We start from the raw sequence: 24,569 nt of genomic DNA on the forward strand, positions 1-24,569 counted from the left end.
TCTATGATATTGCATCGTTTCGAACCTGGGTCGTCAATTGTTAAATCCAAAACTCTATGACATGACCATCATTATTGATTAAACTACTAAGGCCACAACTAATTTGATATGCACGAGTGATATTCATTTAATATAAATCAAACTTGTTTTGCTTATTATTTATTCCTCTTTCTTTCTTAAATCACTTGAATATTATCTTAGGGGTTATAAATCCTTGGAGTATGATCACAAAGGGTAAAAATATCTTCTGCTACTCCTTTAATGTTGAATAAATAGCCAACATTTTTAGTTATTTTGTCATTGCTGCCAGGATACTTCATTCTTGTAGTTTCAACCACATAACCTAATTACTTTTACCTTGTTATGTCATTCGGGGAAAAATAACTATGTCTGGCAACTATACCATGAACTGGAATTGAATATTCTAGTTACTACGACATGAAAAAGTTTGTCGTAATTTGCAGTATAAAATATTTAACTTACGAATTTATGAATATTCACTAAATTTTCAGGTCGTCTTAAAAGCTGTTGAAGCCTCAGTAATTTTTGTGCTTCTATTAAAGATCCGAAATGGTACTTCAGAGTTATAAATCTCTATTTATTGTATTTATAGTGTAATTAGCATATGCAATAAGAACTAAAGACCTTTTTTCTTTTTTTTAAATCCAAGTATGGGTGCGCGGTTTTACTAGTACATTGTGGTTCGCATCCCATTTGTACCCATACCGCAATATGTTTCATTAAAATCATTTTTCACGATATTTTCTTTTCTTCGCTTTAGTTTCATAGTTCCCATACTTTTAGCAAAAAATAACAAACAAACACAAATCAAAATTTTCCAAAATATTCTTATGAAGTTAAAGAATTGCTGCACGATTTGTCTAAAAAAATTCGAGTTGACGACAATAACTATAACTTTCTACATTACAGACACCAACCGCCAATAATATAAATAAATTATATGTACGAAGTTCAGAGTCCGTCTCTCTTCAAAATATTTGCCACATATTTAGCACTAGTTTCTCTACAAAAACATAATTTAGCCAATGATCCCCCTCGCTTTTTCACTTTCGATTATGTCATGAACTTTAATCCCACGAAAATAGGAATATATATATGTATAAATAAATATATATATATATATATATATATACAGTTAAAAATTTCAAACTTCTTTATGATACAACTACTTAAGTGCTTGTCCAAATAAATATTTAACTTTACTAACTATACAGTACTTTCTTGCCAATACAAGCAGAAGTTACGAGTCGTCTTCAGATCGATCTACCGTTGCGTCAATCTGTTTATCATGGTATACTTGTGTCGCACCATGTTATATTTATGGTATTAGCAACCACAAAAGCTTTAAATATAAACAAGGAATAATGAATGTTAGTAAATTTATAGCAACTTTAATTAATGATATAACATAGTTAGATTATCCTTTTATTAAACTATACATTAATTTTTTCAGCAATCTCCACACGTAATGCCAATGTAAGTTATTTTAACCTGCCTAAGAGAACATCTAGATTCTAGAGTTTTCAGACCAAACTGTCAAAATATGTTCACTAAATATAATTGGCATTACAGCCACTTATGTTCTAAGACTGTAAGCGTTATATTATAAAAACTGTAGTCTCCACTGTATGGCACTTCCAAATCAAATCAAACCAAACTAACGTGGCAGGGGTTTAGTTTAGAGAGAGAGAAATCAGAAGAGTTCTCTCTCCAACTGGGGTGTTCAGAAACGTTGTGGTTCCTCTTCGTCCCCTTTCGTGAATTGTTATTGGGAATAGGTTGTTTTTTTAAATTAATTATTATTATTATTTTTAACTCTTTGGGTGGAGGATGTCTCTCTCTAAATGTTGTCTTGGGTGGAGGCAAAGGCAGCACCGGAAAGAAAGGCCGAGACCTGTCCCGAAAGGAAGAAGTCAAGCAAATGTCAACATGAATAGAATTCAAATCAAATCAAACGGCGCGATTCAGGGTATGGCAATAAAGTTGCCTGGGCTGGGATCTAAAAATCCAATGCCTAAGTTTTTGCTGTGGGGGGAAACGGGAGTGCCCCGAGAAAACCCACTTTCACAGGACAGGCGCCGAAAGTTTTGCCTGTCGTGTGCCCGGTATCTGAAAAAAAAAAAAGGAATACATGTTAATGACATGGGTTTATTTATTTACATTCTTTGTTGAGTAATTTGTGATTCTTGAAATATGTTGTAAGGTGAAATGTATTTTGTTGGTGCACTGGATAATTTGTGTAGTGATGCCGTTAGTTTGTTTCTATTTTCTGCTTTTAGATAATATTTAAGTGATATTTCCGTTATTCTATTTCTTATTGTTGGTAAATTGCTAATTTGATGTATATAATTTGTTGGCGTGAATGACGGTAGACTGAATGCAGATTTTAATATTCTGTTCTGTTGAACTTGGATTTTTTTTTTGGAGTGTGTTGTTTGACATATTGTATGTTACTTGACATCCGTACTCTATTAGTGGACGGATGTAAGCCTTGTATATTTGTATAATGGTGTTTGGTGAGCATTTCGATTGTTTACCGGTTATAGTCATTAGATGCGAAATCCTTTTTCTGATTGATGAGTATATATTGTTTATATATTTTTTCCATGTTAGTTTTGTGTCGAAAGTGATGCCAAGGAATGTAATGTTTTTGCTCATGTTAATGGTTGTGTTTCCGAGTGATAGTTTTATTTTTTCTAGATTTTTTTCTTTGCTTCTTTAATTTCCTATAGAAGGTGATTGCTTGTGTTTTCGTTGGATTTAACACGACTCTCCACTTGTTGCTCCATGTTGAGACGTTATTTAGTGATTCTTGTACGCGAGACATGGCCATCACTGGGTTTCTGGAGGTGCTCCAGATAGCGATGTCGTCTGCGTATTGTGAATTGTGTGTGTATGTTAGATTTGGAAAAGGTATGTCACTGACGAAAATTATGTATAGAAGTGGAGAGAGGACTGATCCTTGGGGCACTCCTGCAGTTATATTAAATGATTTGGATATAGTTTTATTGACTTTTACTTGTGCTGTTCTATTGGTTAAGAAATTTGAAATCCATTTAACTATCGTGGGATTTATTTGCAGGTGATTTAGTTTGTATTTGATGGCATTGTGCCATACGCTGTCGAATGCTTTTTTGACATCTAGGAATACCCCGATGGTTGTATGGCACTTTCAGATTGGATAAAGTTATATATCGCACACTTTGATTGGCAGCCCTGGTACACTCACCATTAAGATGTGTTTGGCACTAACATGAATTTAAGTAGTACTTCTTTATAATTCAAATTAAATATAAAATAAAATACACACAAATACATTATAAAATTACATTAAATTTGCTTAAAAAGCCATTTATTGTCACAAAAAATACTCAGCAATGTAGTTTACAAGTGTTGCCCGGTGGGATGGTCCAGCCATATCAACCCTGGCAGGTTCGTGCTCTACACCACACACGGTTCAATACAAAATACAGCAACATCACTTAGTGTAACTTAAAGCCCAAGTGTTAAAACCATCACAGCTAATGGTAGAATTATCAAATCAATAACAAAAATCTTGCAAAAAAAAAAAAAATTAAATACAGCAATGGCTGGAACTTAAAACAAGGGTAACACACCACTCAATTTTATAGAACTAAAGATTAAATAGTGGCTTCGTTACAATATTACATTAAATATTAATAAGCATAAACTTTCAAATGCAAAAATAATAAAGGTGGAAAATACGAAAACTTATTATACAACCACTAGCACTAAACAAACATAATTCTAATGATTACTATTTCCAAGCAAAGCCACTTAGTGGCAAGAGACTTCATAGGAATCACAATTATTAAGGTAAAAAATGAGACCCATACAAGGTGATGCTTGATGTAATTACTAAAACAAATTACCTGTTTAGAAAAATTAATTGTTATTACTAGGTAAATGGTGAATTTTCTGACCATGATTTCATAAAAGGCAGATTTCTTTTAAGGTAATTTTCCAGTATACTTCTCAAACCATAACTTTGAAATCTCTGTTATTTTAAAATAAATCAACAAGGACAAAGCTCAATATGTTGAACCATGTCACAACAGTAATAAAGCTTCCATAAAATGGTACATGAATTTCAAGGGGGTAAGTTGTATTTTCAATTCTACATAAAATCGTGTCAATACACATGCGATATCTTCTGTAAGGAAAATGAAATACAAATCTAGGCAAAGATTATAACTACTCCTGAATGTTTCGTTGCATTAGTTAACTGAATATACTTTCTTCAGGTTTATCAAGGAGTGGAAATATATTTTAAGTATTTTTGTACAATTATAAAAGATGCATTTGCAGTTAGGTATGCTTATATCAGGGTCCTTGGTGTACATTTATGCTTAATACCTAAAAGTATTCATAAGTAAGAAACAACATTATTTTAAAGCAACTTAGAGATCTAAAATAAACTAGTAACATGGTGATATGACAAACAGTGTAATGTTGCTTAGAAATTGATAATACGACAATAGAAAAAGAGAAATCACTTGAACAGACATGAAGATTTTGTGAATAGCAACAGTAACTTTGTGATGATCATGGTACGATTTTAATGTGTGTTCTTTTGAAAGCACCAAGTTTAATCTACAATTTTCCCTAAACAACATCTTATTGTTAACTTTCTCAAAATAGCTTTTGATTTTCAAAACAGACTCAACATAAAGTTAAGCTGTTGTAGAAAAAATACTCTTTTGAACCCTAGCTGATAAAATAATACAGTTTAATGTCTTTTAGATGTCAAGTTATGTTAATTGAGAGGTGAAAAGTACAAAAGAGCTAAAAGCATATAATGACTAGTTTCTAGGTTTTCCCACTGAAAAACACTTCCAAGGAAATGAAAACCCCTTAATGGCTTTGGTGTGATCATAAAACACCGTTTCTTAATCTTAAAATTTTAAACATCATAAAAATTATGTTTTTGTTCAGATCAAAGGGCATTCTTTTGAATGAAAAAAAGACATCATATAAAGTAGAATCATACTTTTGATTATAATTTAGATAATATAAGGACACCAATTAGCAAGAAAAATCTTCTCCATTATGTAATCAAAATTCTGATAACACACCAAAAGTTTTTTTTTTATAAAAGCACAATCCAGTAAAAGACTAAGAGGATTTTGGTATTTTTCACATTAAAATTCAGCTAACCTTTTTTTTTTTTTTTATTTCTGGATTCACTGATGTGAAAACAATTCTGTTAGTCTATTAAGAATATTAACCAAATGGTATCAACATCAATGACAGACAAACAATGACAATTTCAGTATACACTTGTTACAATTATTATACAAAAATAATAATAATGATATAAAAAACAAAAAAAACATGGTAGACTTTCTGCATCAAAAAGCCTTTGTCATACTTTCCAAACAACTTTAGAATTTAATGAGCAATTGAGCACAAAATCTTATGGTAAATAAATGGCACAATACTGCTACAAGAAACTCACACCATTACTAAAGCTACACAATACAAAGTCACATTACCCATAACACAGGTTAAAAAGCTTCCAGTAAGGAGTAGAAACGAAGCTTCATCATTTTCTTCTTACACTTAAGTTTTCAAGAACACAAAATCTTTTAAATTTACAATTGATTCTTACCACACACTTTTTTCTTTTGCAATTGTTTGCAGTATTACAACAATTAACTTCTCTAATTTACAACACTGTCTACTATACTACCCTAGTAGTTCAAATTTGATCAAATTTATTTTGGTTGACTGTCCTTCTCTGGTTATAGAAGTCAAGGCTGATAAGTTTTAGTAAATTTAAAAATAAACTAGGCTGATTGTTTTAAGTTGAACGAAGAAAGGTAGCTTGGGATTTGTTACATCTTTGAAGGCATCTGTTTGTTGGTTTACTATCCTAATTTATCTTAAAAAAGGCATGTTAATGATTTATTTATGCTATTTGACTAACTACTCTAATCTGATTCAGGAAAAAATTTTGTTTGTTGGCTTATTATTGTAATGTCATAATAAACCCACACCATCACTAGAGATGCACAATACAAAGTTACATTATCCCTAACAAGGTTAAAAAACTTCCAGTATTGAATAGAAAAGAAACTTCTTCATTTTCTTGTTACACTGAACAAATTAAATTTGTAATTTCTTTATGTTCATGAAAGAGAGTTTGAAAATTGTTACATCTTTGAAACCAACTATGTGTTTGTTAATTCACTGTTCTAATTTAGTTGAGGGAAAAAGAATGGTAATTTGCTGCATATCTTTGAAATCAAGTCTATGTTTGTTAGTTCTTTGTTTTAAGATGGTTGAGGAAACAAAATATTGGTAACTTGCTACACGTTTTTGAAACTAACTGTATGCTTCTAGAGTAATTGTATTATTAAGTGTGTGAAAAAAAAAAACTGGTAATTTATTACCTCTTTTAAACAACTATATTTATTGGTTTATTGTTATAATTGTTACATTTTTGAAACCAATTTGTTGTTTAGTTTTCTAACTTATTTAAAAAAAAGAGTGTTTGATATTTATTACATCTTAGAAACCAGCTGTGTAATTACTGGTTTAGCACTGTAATCTAGGTGGAAAAAAAGCTAAATTTGTAATTTGATACATATTTGTAGCCAACAGTAAGTTTTTAGATTGACTGTTCTAAACTGGATGAGAAAAGATGGGTTGATTATTTGTTAGGTGCTTGAAACCAGTCATGTAATTGTTGATTCAGCATTCTAATTTGGATGAAAAAATTGGTAATTTGTTACTGTTGAAACAGGCTGTATGTTTGTTAGTTGATTGTTCTAAAGTGGCTGGAAAACAGAGATTACTAATTGTTTAATCTTTGAATACGTGTATTTGTTGATTCAGTGTTCTAGCTTTAGTGAAAACAATTTTGGTAACTGCCACATCTTTTAAATGAAATGTGTATTATTTAAGTACCACAGTTTCAATTTTGTCAAGTTATATTTAATTTTCTCTAAAATTACATTTAACATTACTGTCTTAAGTGATTGTTTTCTGTCGGAAATTTGTGCAATCAGTTTTTTTTTAATGATACAATCTGGATGTTCTACTACAAATAGATACCTGAAACAGTCTTTAAAAGCCATTTCTAAAATATATATTTTTACTTTTTTTATGTTAAAAATGTTTTCCTGAAATGCTTACAGTCACAAGAATGTTACATTATTACACCTTTCACTTTTCTCACCAATACTGCTGACTCAAACATATTACTCACTGAGGGAACTGTCATCAACAACTAAAAAAGATATAAATTCTTCATTATAAAAGTCAACAGAAATGGCAGAAAAAAAAATGATATTCAAGAACATATTTCCACTTCCATTACAGGACTTGAGGGTTTCAATTTTCATAAGTAAAACACTTGAGATTTCTATACTGTGCGGTACTCACGTTTTGATTCATCCCTACGACTTTTTCCAGAAAAACAAAGACAACCACTGCTCCCATTACTGTTTCTGTGCCGTTTAAGAGCTTTGGGTGGATTTTCTTGCCACTCTCGCTCTCGAAGACATCGTTCATAGTAATCGTATTCTTTAAGATACCTATGAAAAGAAGAATGAATAACAAATAAATAACTTAAGGAAAGAATGACAAAGCATGTAGCACAAAGGCCTTTGGATGAAAGAACTTTACCCAGGTTTTCTGAACCCAATGTTTTTTACAAAACTAGTACAATTTCTTTTATCTTGTCTTCAGTGTTTATATCTTACATTATTTACAAAAATTCTACAATTTGACTTTGAAATCTTATCTAGAACAAACCATTAAACTTTATCATTCTACAGTAAAAAATATTTTTCTTTCTTCTCTACAAGAAAAAGTAAAGAAATAAAGTGAACAGAAACAACTATACTGAATGTTCAACAAGTAGATGCCTCTAGAATTGATTCTGCAAACAATTTGAGAATATCTGTTATTCATCCTTAAAAACAAATGTAAAAGTTTAAAAAATTTGTAAGCATACAGTTTGGTAAATCACATACAGCTTTTATTCCATAAATACCTTTAACTGTATATTAAAATTTAGTTTACCAGATTTTGCAAAATTCATTGTTCATTATTTAAAAAGTATCTATATAATATAATGCTAACTTATGAAATTTACAAAAAGGAACTTATTCACTGGTTATCCAATCACTTAGAATTTTACCAGTATTACAAAACAATGAACTCATGGAATGAACCTTCTTTCTTTGTGAGTAACTTGTTTATACAGCCTAACCTTCTATCCAACATTTTACCAAAGTTTTTAACTGTACAACTATTAATTTTTATTTATTAGGGTACTATTATGATAAATATGAATTAATCAGAAACTGCAAATATAATAAGATACTGGAGTTTCTTCACTTTTGGCCTTTATACAAGGTGTTTGGAAAGTCACTGTGCAGTTTTGTAATCATATGTCTATTCAGTCTATTTCAAGCCAGCAACTGATAGCGGTGTTTAGAAACAAAATAAGAAGGATCCAGGCCTGTATTGATGCCAACGGGGGTCATTTTCAACATTGTTTATAATTGTCATTCATATTCACCTCTTGTATTCTATATTAAAACATGTCTGTTAATAAATATATTAATGCATAGTGACTTTCTGAACACCCTGTATATCTAGAAACATCTTGAAACAGTTACAGAAATTTTATGGGTACAAGAATATAGCAAAGTAGTATAGAGTTATATCCCATAGCTTTATAATTACAACCAACACCTTAGGTGTTAGTCAACATTAATGATAGTGAAATAATAAACTACTAAACTGACTCAATTCAACATTTTAAGGATGTACTACTCCAGTAAATGTTAATACTTTTCCTAACCTAAAAAGTTTCTTCCAATAGATACTCACCTCCATACATTTTTTACACATCTGTCTAAGAGACTTGCATGCCATTAGCCTTGAGCTAACCCCCACTTAAGTTCATGTTCAGTGTGGAATGTGCCGATGCATGATGATGTTATCATGCAACAACAGCCCTCCACCAAAAGAATGGTAATGCAACCACCACATGCAGTAACTTCTAAACACTTGCACTCAGTCTCATTCTTAGATGAGGCAAGAAAAAAAGTGCACCACAATAGGAGAGGTCTGGTGAGTATTTGTAAAAAGGTGAATATCTTTTGAATATACATTTTTTGATTAAGAAGATATTAATATTTAAGATAATACTTCATTTCTGTACAGAGAGCAGTTAGAATTCCATGTTGAAGTGATGGAGGAGCCAGTGCAAAAGTTAAACCAAGATGAGGTCTCTTCAGAAGGTACCTGAAAGGTAAGTCTATGCAGTGTGAAACCTGACAGCACAGGGTCCATAGGGAAACACTAGTGGGGGACTATATTTCACCTCATTTTTGTCAAAAATGCAAAGGGGGGGTGGAGAGAAAAGGAGCTCCAAATGTCTTGGGGATAGACATGTCCAACAAAGCACCTACATACAAATAGTCACTGATTGAATTAGTAAGGGTAGCGTGCTTATGACACAATTAGATTGTAAGGTGTGCTCTCCTAGACTCTACTGCACAAACACCAATGCAGGAAGGAGGAATTAATTATCCATACTACATGGACAGTGTCAACACAACCATACTTTTCACTGTATTGTGTCAAGCCGAACTAGTGAAGAATTCTCCAAGCTCCATCACACCTATGGCTAAGAACTAGTAAGCAGCAAGGGTCTCCTGTGCTCCATTTGATAAAGGTGGTAAAATGTGCTTTGGGGAGATCCACAGAAAGGTCCAGATCTCAATTAGTCTACCTGATGGAAATATTTTTTTACTGGAGACAGTGTAATGGATGACCATGAAATTTTATATTTAAAAGCCAGCAAACACAAACCAAATAACTGGGCAGTCACTTTCCAGGTGTTGGTTTTTTCTACAATAGTCTATGGAATAGGTACAAACTGGAGTGCACAATTTAATGATTGTATTGTATACCATTTGGATACCTCTCGTGGGTTTTGTGAAACACCCCATCTCAATAATGAGAACTTGTAGAGCCTGGTGAATGGTTTGAGCATTTTGTCTTACCTCTGATCCAGTATAGATTTTGGGAAATAAGCATACCCTTGATGGCAATACCAACCATCTGGCAGGATCATATTAGATGCAAAAGGACTGAAAACGAAACAGACACATCTCAAATATGGTGGACTGATTGAAGAATGGAGACAAAGGGGAGTCAAATTCCTGTAGGAGATGAAACACCCAGATGATTAAGATAATGAATGATAAACATGTAGAGAGTTGTTCACATGGTCACCTGGAGGATCTCGTACAAGGGTCAGCAAAATTGAGAAGCAAAAGGGTGAGACAGGTGATGACTCCAATGAGATGTGAAACAGTTTACAAGTAGCAACATCCAGTTAAGAATCTGCTAACTGAATGAGTTGATGGATTCACCCAGTGAGATTAGATGGAGGTCCTTGAAAGAGAAGAAGTCCAAGGATAGAAACAAATGTTGGTGGGAATTGTAAAAGGGATGGGTACGTGATAAGTAACACTGAAAAGCCCAGACTTGATATAGAAACTGACACAGATCTATATGATTTTAAAGGAAAGAATATATTGTCATCTTCCTGAGTGGCTTAAGCCTTAAGAAGAAAAGACTGATTTAGTGTTGCAGAATGGATTGAAACAAACATCAAGAGTACAGATAGCCATACAATGATAACCACAGGCAAGAGAGAGGAGGAAATATGTCTTAAGAGAAAGGTGGTGCAAAGAGGAAGAAGCTGACAGCTCAAATGGGGTATGAACAAGAATGTGTAATACCACAATGAGTTCCCAGTCAAGCATAGAAGTTTGGTTAAATGGACAATGTAGAAAAAAGGATCAAAACAGAGAGGACTGAACAGGAAAATATGACACCCTGTGTTACAGTAAAATGAGGTATATAAGGTCACCTTATAGCCAGCAGTGGTGGAGGCTGATAAACTATGATTGAAAAGCCAAGTAAAAAAGGCAGAAAGTTGGTTCACAGTAGAATGGATCAATGACAGTAACCTTGCCAGTTATGTTGATAGACAGACAAAGTAGAAGCAAAGTCACGAAGAGGAAAAGAAAAAGGCTATGTGATCAAAGAGTCCAGCCCAAAGGGTGATGGATTGCACAAATTACACACATGAAGATGTGGGGGTTATATCACTGGATGAAAAATGGATGTATGATGTTGAAGCAACAGAGGAGACAATGGGTAGAATAAAGGAGGGTCTGGAGATTAAATAAAAAAGTATAGGAAACCAAGGTTAAGTTGGCCAAAGAGGCACCACAAGTAGGATCCAAAAATAAGCACGATATACCAAGACAAAGGCCTGCTCAGGATGGAGCTGAAGAGGAGGATAGGCATATAGGAAAAAGTGAGATCAGTCCTGGCTGAGGACGTCAAAAGCCACAGCCAAAGGATGAACTGGGGGCCAAAAAGAGAAAAAACTTAAGAGTTCAGAGGAGAGTGTCAAACTAAGAGTAAAACCAACAAAACATATGGGGGTGGAGAGAATACTCTACGAGTAGAATATGGTTTGGCCAAGAGAGGCAAGTCCACCACAAGGTTCATAGCTTCTAACACATGACAAGCAATAAGATGAACCAAATGGGAAATAACCCAGAAGAGGAGGGTCCAGTGTCTGAAAGCAAAGTGTCATGAAACTAGTGTCCCCTTAATAGCCAATGTAAAATATGAATATGGAATTGAAGTAAATCATGACTAACTGATCTACCAAAGGAGACAGGTAATGAGAACAACTCCAATGAACTGTGGGAAGTTCTAGCACATTGATGTAAACGGAACTCTTGTCCTAAATGAAAATGCCAAAAGTTATGTCCTTATTCAGAGATGCACCCCAACTTGAAAGGAAAGCATCCATGAAGAGACAGAGGCCTGTGGGCATTACTGAAATGCTAGATGTGACACTGGAAAAATCTAGCCACTATGACAAGTTCAAGAAAAGAGGAGAGGGGAGGTTAACAACCGAGAATGACAGATGTCAAGCAAGATTTCACTAAAGGCAGCACACATGTGTGCACCCCAAAAGAATGAATGTATTCTCTATGGATCAGAGTTTCCAAAAGCAAAGTAACCTCTCATACAGGATGTAGATAAGAAATGCAAATCTTGATAACCAAACATTCCATAACCATGCATGCAAAGAGATGAAGGCTAAACTCAGCTAAGACAAGAGTTGAAGAAAATGCACAGATGAGCCAAATATTGTGCAAGCATGAGAAAAGACTTAGAAATATTGACAGGCTATCCCAACTGAGCAGCCTCCAGCAGAAGAAGGGAAGTGTGAAAAGTAAATAAGTCAATTATCTGTGAAGGTGGCAAGTGAAGGCCCTCATGATTCTATTGAATACATTAGAGACTGATGCTATGCTGAAGGAAAGAGTAATGAATCAAAACTTTATTCTGATACATATAATGTCTGGAAGAGAGGACAATCAGGATGTGTAGGAAGACATCTGATATTACAAACCTGGTCATTCACAGATTTTGTGAAAAAGAAATTAATGAAGAGAAATTTTCCATCTGGAACTGTGGAACAACTAGAAGTAAGTTAGGAAATAATAGGATTATTACTGGACACAAGACTCTGGTTTTTTGAGGGACTACAGAAAGTCAAGAGTAAAACCTAGGAGAAGGGGCAGATGCCTTCTCAGTGGGATTTGTGACTAAAAGAAATAATGTCCTTGAAACAGTGAAGATAGATGGGGTCAGAGAGAGGAGAAAAGGAGAAAGAGAGTGGAGGAAAGAAATGGAGAGAAAGTCCATCGTTTAAGATTTGAAGGACCAATAAGTAAATAAAAAACTGTGAAAAAAGATGGGGAAGTGAGAAAGGATCCCATTAGGTCTGACCTGAAAGAATAGTCAACAATGAGATATGCTAGAATTTGACAGCAAGTTGTGTGGTGACAGGAAGAAGTTTTGGAAGCTAGGATGAGAATGGTAGAAGCATACTGACCTGGTTAAGAAACAGGAGCTGAAGGGTGAGAATGGGAAAAAACAAGAAACTAGGAAAGATAAAGGGGACTGATGCCAGTTTGCTTCAGTCCAAGTCCCTAATGAATCAGTAACACCACCAAAGACATCCAGGTGGAGAAAGGGATCTCAACAGAAATCATGCAGATTAGAAATAGATAAGCATACATTAGTAAGTACTGCATATCCTTATTAAACAAATCCCAACAGCAAAATAACCAAGGACAGAGCAGAAGAAGTGGTATGGGCCAGTGTAGTAAAAATAATGGAATATATCTCAAAAGAAAACCCCTATGGAGCATGATGAAGCACCTCAGATATAAGGTGTGATAGGGAGAGGTAATGTAGGGTGGTAGTGAGATAAAAAAGACAAAGCTGCAAAAATTGAAAACTAGAGAGCAAAAGGCAAAAAATCTGCTTCCCACACAGGTAAAAGAGATTCAAACAACTGGGATTCTAGGAAATGAAAGAAGGAATGGCTGTAAGCCAGAGTAAAAGAATCAAGAATGTTATGAGGCATGTGGGTATGGTTGAAAAATTGGTCTACAAAAGAATCAGCATGCATCCTAATAAAAACAAAGGTAAAAATACCAAAAAGTCCAAAATATTAGTTTTATGGAGCAAAGAATGAGAAACATCATAAGACATTGACAAAAGGTATAGAAAAGAACATATCTGATAAATCATATCATGAAATAGAATGGAAAGTTGAGGACCGGCTTTATCAGATAAGGCTGTACTTAAAGCAAAGGCATGTGGAAGGAACAGTTGATCAAATTAATCTTCTTCTTGGTCATTTTCAAACAAAGGAAATTTACTAGTATGCACAAGAGATCCCAAAACATGTTGTGCAACAGCTGTAACAATATCAACAGTTAAAGAGCCTTCAGAAGCCACAGAAGAAACAGGTCCTGTGTTTCTAACTTTGCCATTTTCACAAAACAAAGTCACCGTCACTTGAGAATTCATAAATAATCCAATACTTTTGAAACAAAAGTCAATGTAAAAAATAAGCCCAAAGTTTTGTTTATTGTCATATGATGACATCATCATGCAACAGTGCAGTTCAGATTTATATTGAATTTAGATTATAGTTAGCTCAAAGCTAGTGGCATGAAAGTCCTTTAGGCAGACATGCAAGGAACATAGCTATTCTGTGTGAAGAGGTGAAGTATTTCAGAATTGTGAATTTTTTGTTTAATCATTTTCATTTAAACAAGAACATAAAAGTGACCTTTAATCTTTGCAAAGTGACCCTGTTTTAGCTGTGCTTTAGTAGATTAGTATTTTGTAATATACAGCAACATTTCAACTATTAAATACATGTATACAGATTATTACTATTTAGAAATAAATTATTATACTTATTTTTCTTAAAATATGAAACAGTAAATAAAGAAGTAAAGCAAACAATTATCTCTTTCAGCAGTGACCCTTGAAGTTGGTTACTGTTTGACGTAGGTTGCTAAACCTTTTAAATTTTTGCATGTGAAGGGCATGAAACAGAATATTTTTAAAAGTTTTCCATATATACAGTTGCATGACCAAAAAGCATAAATTACTATATCAATACAATAGAATTCCACTATAATTTATCATCCTCAGCAAATAAGCTGTATTTATGTTTAAAAAATACACATGAAATTTCAAATAGCTTAAAGACACAACCTACCATCTTCCAATCTTGATTTGAAGCAATGAGGAGGCTTTCTAACACATTACAATGGCTGAGAAAACCACTAGGGGGACATTCTAAGCTGTTGATTGGTTATTCACGTCGTATGTAGAGGTAAATGTATATAAGGGATTGTATCCACAAATGGAAATAGATGAACGGGGCCACTATGTTTGATTCAGTATATATCTCAGAAAAATGAAAAGATCTGAGGTACTTATTTTATATTCTAGCTTGTCAAGATAGGTTATTTGAGTTCCTAATTTGTATGAAATTATACACTCTAGTATTTTGACATCACAAAATCTGATTTGGTCAAGTGTTGCAATCAACATACCATATTAGTCACAAAATTTGATATTTAGGTGAATTTTGAATGCAAGTAAATAAATGTGATGACATGGCCTATGATACATGACCTGTTACAATAATGTTAAATTTCTGGATACAGGTAGATAAAAATGTACATGTCAACTTGTTTACAAAATTACACTTAAAATTTAATTAAATTGCTTTGTTATTAAATGCATGTAAATATATTTGGTGTAAATATATAGTTGATAAATTGTAATATTATGTGAGTGTTAATTTCATAGTTTCAAAAGGATATATGCAAATAAATTCTTAATCTTCACCTCTCTATATCATGTGACATTTGTTCAGTCTGAATTGTCCAATTTAAATATTCTTTCCACACCTATTGGAGCTTCTTAGTTTTAAAATTACAAATTTATAAATATTGCTAAACAAATCTAATTTCATAACCTCCAAGCACCTTCATTTACATAGATATAAATCAAAAAGTGAAATCCATGTGCCATGCCCTTCTGTCATGTACTGTCTTTTAAAACATGTTAATAATTTTCTGATGTTTGCTAACATATTATCTACAACCAATAGAAAGAGAAGGTTTGAGTTTACTCAAGTACATAATAGGCTGGCTTATTCTTATGATAGCTTTTGAACTGTTTGACTTACAGATTCAAAGTTGTTGTTGCTGAGTCCTCCTTAACTAAGTAGGTGAAATACTTTAATGCATTTATGCCTTAGTAATAAGGCAAGTTAACTTATAATAGTTATAGGATACTCTTTTGCTTTTGTGTGTTATTATTTTTGGTTCTAAATTGAATAGTTGAAATAAACAGAAATTCAGTAAAGCACGTAAATTAACCCTATAAAAAAATAGGGTTAATTTTTATGAAACTTTGAATGTACAAGAGCTACAAGCATAAGTACTAAAGTTCTCATGTTTGTGTATATTTTTATTTATTGTTATGAAAGTTAATGAAATGTAAAAATCAGAAATTTATTGTGCTAGATAAGAAAACAAAGGATAAAATTTTAAATAAAGTTTTTCAGTGAAGTATGCATGTGGGCAGCATGTGTTATACATAACTTACAGTAACTTCAGTTACTTACTCATTGGGCATTTACTGCTTTGTTATACATGTTTAGTAGTTAGACATTGTTCAAAATGCAGTAAAGCAATGACAATAGATAAAAATAGGTGTGAACTCACATGAGTCTGAGGCTACTTATTATAAATAATTGTAATTTCTGTTACAATACGTAATTGTTCTAGAAAGAAAAACAATTTTTTATATCTTTTATGGTGGTTACAAGGTCAGTAAAATGGAATGACTTTGCATAGTGTTACAGTTGAGAAAAATAACAGATAAAGTATTAGGTTTTCCTGATAAAACGTCTGACATTTATTTAGGAAAAGATCATGCAAATGAAATATGAAAATTAAAAAATCAGTAAAAGTATTTTTAAACTTAAACAAGAAATGATGAAAATCACCTTAAGCTTAGATTAATCATAGTATGACTTCATATAGTTACAGATACTTTAATAAAATATGTAATTAATTTGTGCACAGGACCTTTAATATCTATTAAAATCTTGTAAAACCATTTACTCTTTCATGGAATACCTGTACTGTGTCTTGTCATCTTGTATATTTGGAAATACTTGTTAATTTTGTATGCTTTTCAAGTTTGCACATAATCTAAATAATTTCTAGTTGCTTTTAAATACAATTTTAGTTCTATAAAAAGTATACTTTTATTTAAATATAGTTTGCTATTCTTTCAACTTTAACTAGATCATTTTGTTTTCAATCTACCACAATGCATAAGCTCTTTCCAGTCAACAAGTTGGCCACTGTTCCAGTTTACCTTTTTTCTTCTATCTTGCAAATAAAGTGTTTAATTTTATCTCATCTTCATATCATGTCTTGCCTTTTTCATTCTACTTCCAACAAATCACTACATTTGTCATTTCAAATTCTTAACCCATGAGTTTTTTGTAATAAATACCTCTCTAAGAAATACTACAAAAGTTAAACACTTGGATGGTGCAAGATCACAACTATACTAAACAAAAACTGGAGTTATGGGAAGAATAAACACTAAACAAGTGCACTACATTTAGATTAAATTGGAGTTATGACAAGAATAAACACTAAACAAATGCACTACATTTAGATTAAACTGGAGTTATGACAAGAATAAACACTAAACAAGTGCATTACAATTAGATAAACTGGAGTTATGACAAGAATAAACACTAAACAAGTGCATTACATTTAGATTAAACTGGAGTTATGACAAGAATAAATACTAAACAAGTGTACTACATTTAGATTAAACTGGAGTTATGACAAGAATAAACACTGAACAAGTGCACTACATTTAAATTAAACTGGAGTTATGACAAGAATAAACACTAAACAAGTGCACAACATTTAGATTCAATATCTATAAAATATATTATCTTCATAACTTGATTTTCTGGTATCAACACTCTCTAATCACACTGAATCAGTTACTTTCTTTTCAAAAATATAGATTTTGAACAAAAATAAATGTATAGTTGGAAAGAAATCTATCACATCCATCTTTTATTCTAACTTATTAATTTTGAGAATCTATACAATATCACTGAAATAAACCATTCCAGTTGACAATTTCTTTTAAAACTAGCTCATTTTTTACAGCTGATTGTAGATACAAATCATTTACTAATCTATGATAAGTTAAACACTTGATATTTCTCTTTGATTAACAGTTTCTTCTTCCAAACGTCTATTAAAACTTGATACATAGAGTCAGTCAAAATAATATTACATCTGTGAGTTCTTGTTTTGAAATAATACAGTAACTCAAGGTTACATACAATGCTTGCGAATGTAAAGGAAATAGATAAGCAGTCCAGAACTAATCCTGACAAATACAACTTGGGATCACTATGTGCTTTATAGTGCTGTTTTTAATTATTAAAGTTGTATAATAGTAATTAAGATTAATCGAAAAGGCTCTATTTCAAATTTTCATTATCTGTTATCACATGTAATAAAACCTGACTAAACTTTAGGGATCTAACATATTTAATTTTCACATATGACATACTTACCATACTGGTGGCCATCTGTTTCGGTTCAGGTAAGCTTGATTTTCTGGGTGAAGAGTTCTTAATAGTTTAACACTTTTACGGCATATCTCATTGTAACTGACTGATATATTGTACAAACACCAGTCTGCCAACTGATCTGCATTGTGCATCTACAAAAAAATGAAATAGTAAAATCAACAACATTACTAATAGAATAATAAAAACAACCAAGGAAAAAATATCTTCAAATACATCCTAAAAATTGGCCTTCATTTCCTTGTCTCATTAGATCTTATACTGCCATCAGATAATTTGGAATGAAAAAATAAACATTTAGGATATACACCTGTAAGAAACATTGGTTTCATAAAATTTTTAGTACTTATTTTATAAAGCCTGAAATTAGAGTGAAATACACGAGTTAAGTGTTTTAAACGTTTAAGTTGAATGGACTCTTCCCCAGAGTATTCACACTTGCCCATTTCACATGTAATTTTAATTTAAAAAAACAACACACACACACACAAAGAAATGAATTATACAATTGTTTAAACTTAGAATTTCTCACACACAGAATAAATGTAGAGATAAAGAAAATATTCTTTAATGTTTATTCAACAACCTTTATGGACATTATAAAGAAGATTTATTTCTGATAACCATTTATTATTCTTTTCTTAAATTCATGACTTTAGTCTTTCTTTGGATACGTTTGATACTTGTGACTAATTCTATATGATTTTTAAAGTCATTATAATCATTACCTGACAAGGTTCTAAAAGTCTAATAGCATGTTCTGTGGAGTCAATTCCATTTTCAGCCATCTTATTCAGTTCCCGAATCACCTTGTGTTCAACAAGAGCAACTAGTCGAGGAAGACACAGCCGATTGGCTAGTTCCAAAATTTCGAGACAGTTGTTAGGATTAACAGTAGAATCCAAACAATCAGTGTACAGATAGACAAGAAGATGACGAAAACAGTCACTAGATACTCCTGGAAAGTGGACCTATCAAGATGTAAATGCTGTTAAACTTACTTCTGTGCAGAAGTTAAATAGCCTGGCACATCTCAATATAATAAGATTATGAGATGTACACATTTATTCTACTGTTGCAATGATAACATCACAATTCAGATGATACTGTAAACAAAAAGATAAAAGTCAGAATTGAAGCTAACTCAATCATACACAGTAAGAGGAAGACATGCATGCATACTAACTTTTGCAGCTTAGCTGTTTCAATAAATGAACAAGATATATAACTGAAAAATGTATAATTTCAGTGTCATGAGACTGTGATAAAACATACACATTCAACAGTTAATTATGATGATTTGGCTGTGTGTGTTGTTAGTCACTGAAAACTGAGGCATGATGATAAACTTTTTAATATATTGAACTGACCATTATCTTCTACCATGTTTTAAACTGCTAAATAGAAAGCACTTACCACTTTCTCAGAGCTCTCTCTGAAGTCTCCCCGGAACATAGCTGCCATCATATCACAGCGAGCAACTAATAAGGGACGATGGGCAGCACATAAACCACCTTCCAGTTGAAATAAGACATCTGACAAGCACAAAAACAGGTGATTACTAAAGATAATGTTTGTGTATATTCTCTCTAATGTTTGTAATAAATAATAACTACAATGAGATATGAATTTCCATGTATTACTTTTCTTTACTCTTACCATCATAGCTGCAATAAAAAATGTATACAAAATTGACATAAACCAGGAAATAATGTTTATTAAGATTTTGATTTATCAGTTCCAACACTACCCTATAACTACAGTACTTATTTTAAGAATTTTGCTTTTAAGCTAAATTTAATTTTATACCATTTAAACCACTTTCTTTACATGTTTAGATAAGGATATAACATTGCAATTACTTCATTTTTTCAGATTATGTATAAGATATTTAGGCTTGTTACATTTATAAATCCAAATATTCTAATATATTCTTTCAATATCTTTATTTTTGTTCAGAAGAAAATGTGAGACAGATTAGATAAAAGAAAAATGATAACCATGTCAGTAACTTGCATTTTTACTATCAAGTTAATAATAAATTAAGTAAAAATTCTAGTCCTATTATTTAAGTTTGGATAAAAACAAACCCCTTACCTGAGAAAAGACCCTGCTTCACACAAACTTCCTTTACACGTGCCCTTACTTTTTGGAGAAACTTCTGCTGTACTTCTTGATTGAGAAAATCTTCTCGATGTAGTACATTACTGACAATCACCTGTGTTCCAAAGAAATTTATCACAATGGACCCACATAATTTAACCTATTTTAACAGTTACTATTATTTTTATTAACAGTTACTTTGGTACAAAACACATGTTCAGTATAGGAAAGCCCAATAAAAGCATGCAGAAAATTATAACCACCATTTTGATGGTATAGGAAAAAGAATAATTCACTGTTCAGTTAATGGTTGCTTAGACTCAGAATTCTTAACATTTTCAGAATAGCTCCACTGAGCATTGAATAAATATAAAGAAAAGAAAATATTATTTAATTTGTATTCAACATCCTTTATGGAAATTTTTAAAAAGATTTACATTAATAAATTCTTTAAAACATCTCCTTCTTCCTTCTGTTTTATAAATATCAAAAAAAAGTCACATAAATATGTAAAAAAACAACAACACAAAAACAACAAATCATACAGTTGTTTAGATTTAGGATTTCTAGTACTTTTGAAATAGCTCCTGAGCATTACTTAGTGTTCAGTGTTTAAGAGAGTTGATCAAATAAAGGATTGGAATGAATGTATAAGATGACTGTCTAAAAATATAAAAATTAATAATAGTGATTTATTTAAACACATTTGGGATACTAAAATAACAGGATGGAAATATGGAATGATAAAGGACCTCTCAAATCTGATGATTATCAGATGGATGGGTTATTAAGTTCTACTTCTTCTTCAATTTTTACTGAGGAAGATTATATAAATATTTCTTGTCATGAACACTTGCTAGATTGAACAAGACAAGTACATTAATTCTGAGTTTTGAAAAAAATATTGGGTCAGATAATATTTGTACAGAGATTTTGAAGAAAGTTAAGGATTGCATATTTGAGCCACTTACTCCTAATTTCTTCTTTGTAAGTCCTTAAACAATAGGCAGATGCCAAAAGATTAGAAGTTGGCTTTTGTTACTCTTCTTTTCACAGTAGGTGATTAAAATCATTTCAGTAATTGTAGGCCTATTAGTCTTATACCACTGATGAGAAAAGTTTTGAAAGTCTGATAAAAGGTTATTTATAAAGACATTTAACAAAGTTTAAAACTTCTTAGATAGCCAGTATGGCTTCCCTAGGTGAAATTTTTGCCTTACAAATCTTTTGACATTCTCTGAAGAGCTTACTGTTTTACTGTTTAGGTAAATGAAGGTAAGAGGGTAGATTTGATTAACTTGGATTTTCAAAAAGCACTTTTCAAAAAACCACACAAGACTTAATAAAAAATATCTCTGTTGGTTTGTGGGATAGATTGGCTCATTGGATGAAAAAGTGGCTTCATGGATGAAAGTAGAAGATTGTTATAAGTAGAATTTAGTCAATTAGGACAAATGTTGCAAGAAGAATACTTCAGTTATAGGACTTACAATATTTTAAATTTACACCAATTACATAGATGAAGGAATGGTCAATAAATTACTTAACTTTGAAGATGAGATTTAGATTTTGGGTGTTGCTGGCTGTGAGAAAGATGCTGTGGCTTTACAAAAGGTCCTGAATTATTTGGTGGGCTAGGTAAATAAATAGCAGGTGTATGACTTTTATTATAACAAATGCAACGTAATGCATATGGGACCTAATAATTTTAATTATAAGTATAATTTTGCTGGGAATAACTTTTAACAGTGTTATGGAAGATAAGGATCTAGATGTTTTGATTTATCACTCTCATAACCCATCTAAGCAGTATGGTGATACTAGTGGCAAGGTAAATAGGACTTGTATCTACAAAACTACTAAACACAAGTATAAACTAATTATAATGTTTGGAATATTTTGTTTAGTCTTGAGCTCCTTAAATAAGATGAGACATCACTGGAAAAAGTTTGGAGCAGGCCTGCTGGGTTGATATCTTGGATTGAAAGTTTTTTTTATACAAAGACAAATACAAGATATTTGACATTGTTTTGTTTGGAAAAAGAAAGATGTGAAAATTAATTTGACAATATTTCAGAAATAGGATATAAAACCTTTTTTTCTGTAATACTGAAAAAATAGGCCAAAATATTTTTAAAGTCATAAAAATGAATACTGAAATCTACCTGTAATTCTGGTATTTCAAGCAACTCAGCTGCTAACTGTACCTCAGACAGGGAACAACACTTCAAGTCAACAGAACCAGTATATAAAAATCTAGTAGAAGACAAAAAGAAAAATTATAATTCGAATAAGTTTCCCCAAATACATTCACTTTATCATCACATGTTTCATGCATTTTTAGTGGTTGGTTTGGTGTTTTATGGCATAAAGAAACTAGGCTATCTGTGCCAAACATCTAGTAAAAAGTTAAATTTAAAGTAAAATTATTAAAATTCATAAAAGGAAACTAAGGTAAAACAAGACAAAGTTTAATTTTTGAATTAAAAACATAAATAGCATTAAATCCAATTTTTAAATCTAGTCTACAACAGTAAGAGAAAAATTACAGTAATACAAGTTGTAAAGGACTTTCTGTAGCATAATTATAAGTATCATAACTTACAGGGTGACTAATGGGTAATTTCAAAAATCAGTGTTTGTCACCTGAAGTTGGCTTTCAAGTCCTGGTTTCAAGTTATTTGATGTTAAGGCCATTTTCAGAAAGTAAAGTAACACAAGTTTTAAAAGACTTGTAGCAAAATTTTAATTATTGTAACTTAACAGGATGACTAACAAGTAGTTCAAACAGCAGTGCTAATCACCTGAAGTTGGCCTTTCCAGTCCTGGTTTAGAGTTATTTGATGTTAAGGCCATTTTCAGAAAGTAAAGTAACACAAGTTTTAAAAGACTTGTAGCAAAATTTTAATTATTGTAACTTAACAGGATGACTAACAAGTAGTTCAAACAGCAGTGCTAATCACCTGAAGTTGGCCTTTCCAGTCCTGGTTTTGAGTTATTTGATGTTAAGGCCATTTTCAGAAAGTAAAGTAACACAAGTTTTAAAAGACTTGTAGCAAAATTTTAATTACTGTAACTTAACAGGATGACTAACAAGTAGTTCAAACAGCAGTGCTAATCACCTGAAGTTGGCCTTTCCAGTCCTGGTTTTGAGTTATTTGATGTTACAGCCAATTTTTAATTTCAAATTGAACTAGTTGTACTTTTAAGAATCAAAAGGTCTAATGTATAAATTAAAAACTTAAATAGCATTAAAAAGATTAATGGCTTTTAAAAAACTAAAAACATGTCTAAGGTGGACAGTGTCACCATAACCAATAACACTGCTTAATGTTACGGATAAACTTTGGGACAAAACATGTTTAAAATGGTGCTGTCCTTGAGAGTCGTAATGACAGCAAGATAGTAAAATGTGGCTTATTGTGTCCTGAGTGTTATACAGACAACACATTGGTGCATCAATCCCAGATAAAAGAAAACAACGAGTTAAAAAACTGTGACCACTGCTTAGTCTACTCAGAATGAATTCCTCTTTCTGATCCTTACGGAAGCAAGACAGCCAAAGTCCAATAGAGGGTTTTATTTAGAAAATCTTGTTTTCATGTTGCTCACTCCAAGTTAACTGCTAAATGATATGGAGCTGAGCCTTGAATATAGGACCATAGTCCATGTACGGAACAGGCACAGCAGTGATAGCACCAGAGCAGACAGATTTAGCTGTGGTGTTGGTGAGCCCATTCCAGTGAATACCAATGTGGCCTAGCATCCAGAAAAACTGGACAGAAGTAGGTGTTAAAGAGAAATGGGCCAGTTGGTTTTGAATATTGGCGAGAACAGGGTGAGAACTGACATAAAGCAATTCCAGGGCCAGTAGAGAACTAAGCAAGTCAGTATAAATAGTGCAATTTGAGTACTGCTTAGCTTCTATGTGATCCAGTGCAAGAGAAATTGCATACAGTTCAGCAGCGAACACAGAAACTGTAGAGAGGATTCTGTGCACAACCACCGAACCACAACAAACCATGGCAGAGCCCACAGAGTCACCTGATTTCGAACCATCTATATAATTAGGAATGGAAGGATAGTTCAAAAGATGTTCAGCAAATAACAGACAGTATTTCCAATCAGGAGTGTCTGATTTTCTCAGATGACTTAACGATAGGTCACATTTAGGTGCTGTAATAAGCCATAATGGGATGGGCTGCCCAGAGGATGCAAGCAATGTTATCCAAGGACAGACCCAATTCACCCAACTGCTCCTGGATACAAAGGCCAAAGGGAGCAATGACAGATCATCTGTTCCAAAAAAGCATAGCCCACTGAGGAAGGAAAACACAACCAC

The 24,569-nt window shown here is 32.3% G+C and overlaps 1 protein-coding gene across 7 annotated transcripts in view; it reads right to left on the reverse strand.

Moving 5' to 3' along the window:
* Positions 1-3,346: 3,346 nt before the first annotated feature.
* Positions 3,347-24,569, reverse strand: part of LOC143248980 (rho-related BTB domain-containing protein 1-like) — a 102,430-nt gene continuing 81,207 nt past the window's right edge. For all 7 annotated transcript variants that reach the window (XM_076498064.1, XM_076498063.1, XM_076498066.1 and 4 more), the window contains 6 exons: positions 22,393-22,483; positions 20,222-20,342; positions 19,541-19,659; positions 18,853-19,095; positions 18,110-18,258; positions 3,347-7,583 (listed from right to left, as the gene is read on the reverse strand). In XM_076498064.1, coding sequence (XP_076354179.1) covers positions 7,412-7,583; positions 18,110-18,258; positions 18,853-19,095; positions 19,541-19,659; positions 20,222-20,342; positions 22,393-22,483 — 895 coding nt within the window. In that variant the 3' untranslated portion in view covers positions 3,347-7,411. The remainder of the gene's footprint in view (positions 7,584-18,109; positions 18,259-18,852; positions 19,096-19,540; positions 19,660-20,221; positions 20,343-22,392; positions 22,484-24,569) is intronic.

The sequence above is a fragment of the Tachypleus tridentatus genome, chromosome 4, assembly GCF_004210375.1.
Source record: "Tachypleus tridentatus isolate NWPU-2018 chromosome 4, ASM421037v1, whole genome shotgun sequence".
Lineage (NCBI taxonomy): Eukaryota > Metazoa > Arthropoda > Merostomata > Xiphosura > Limulidae > Tachypleus > Tachypleus tridentatus.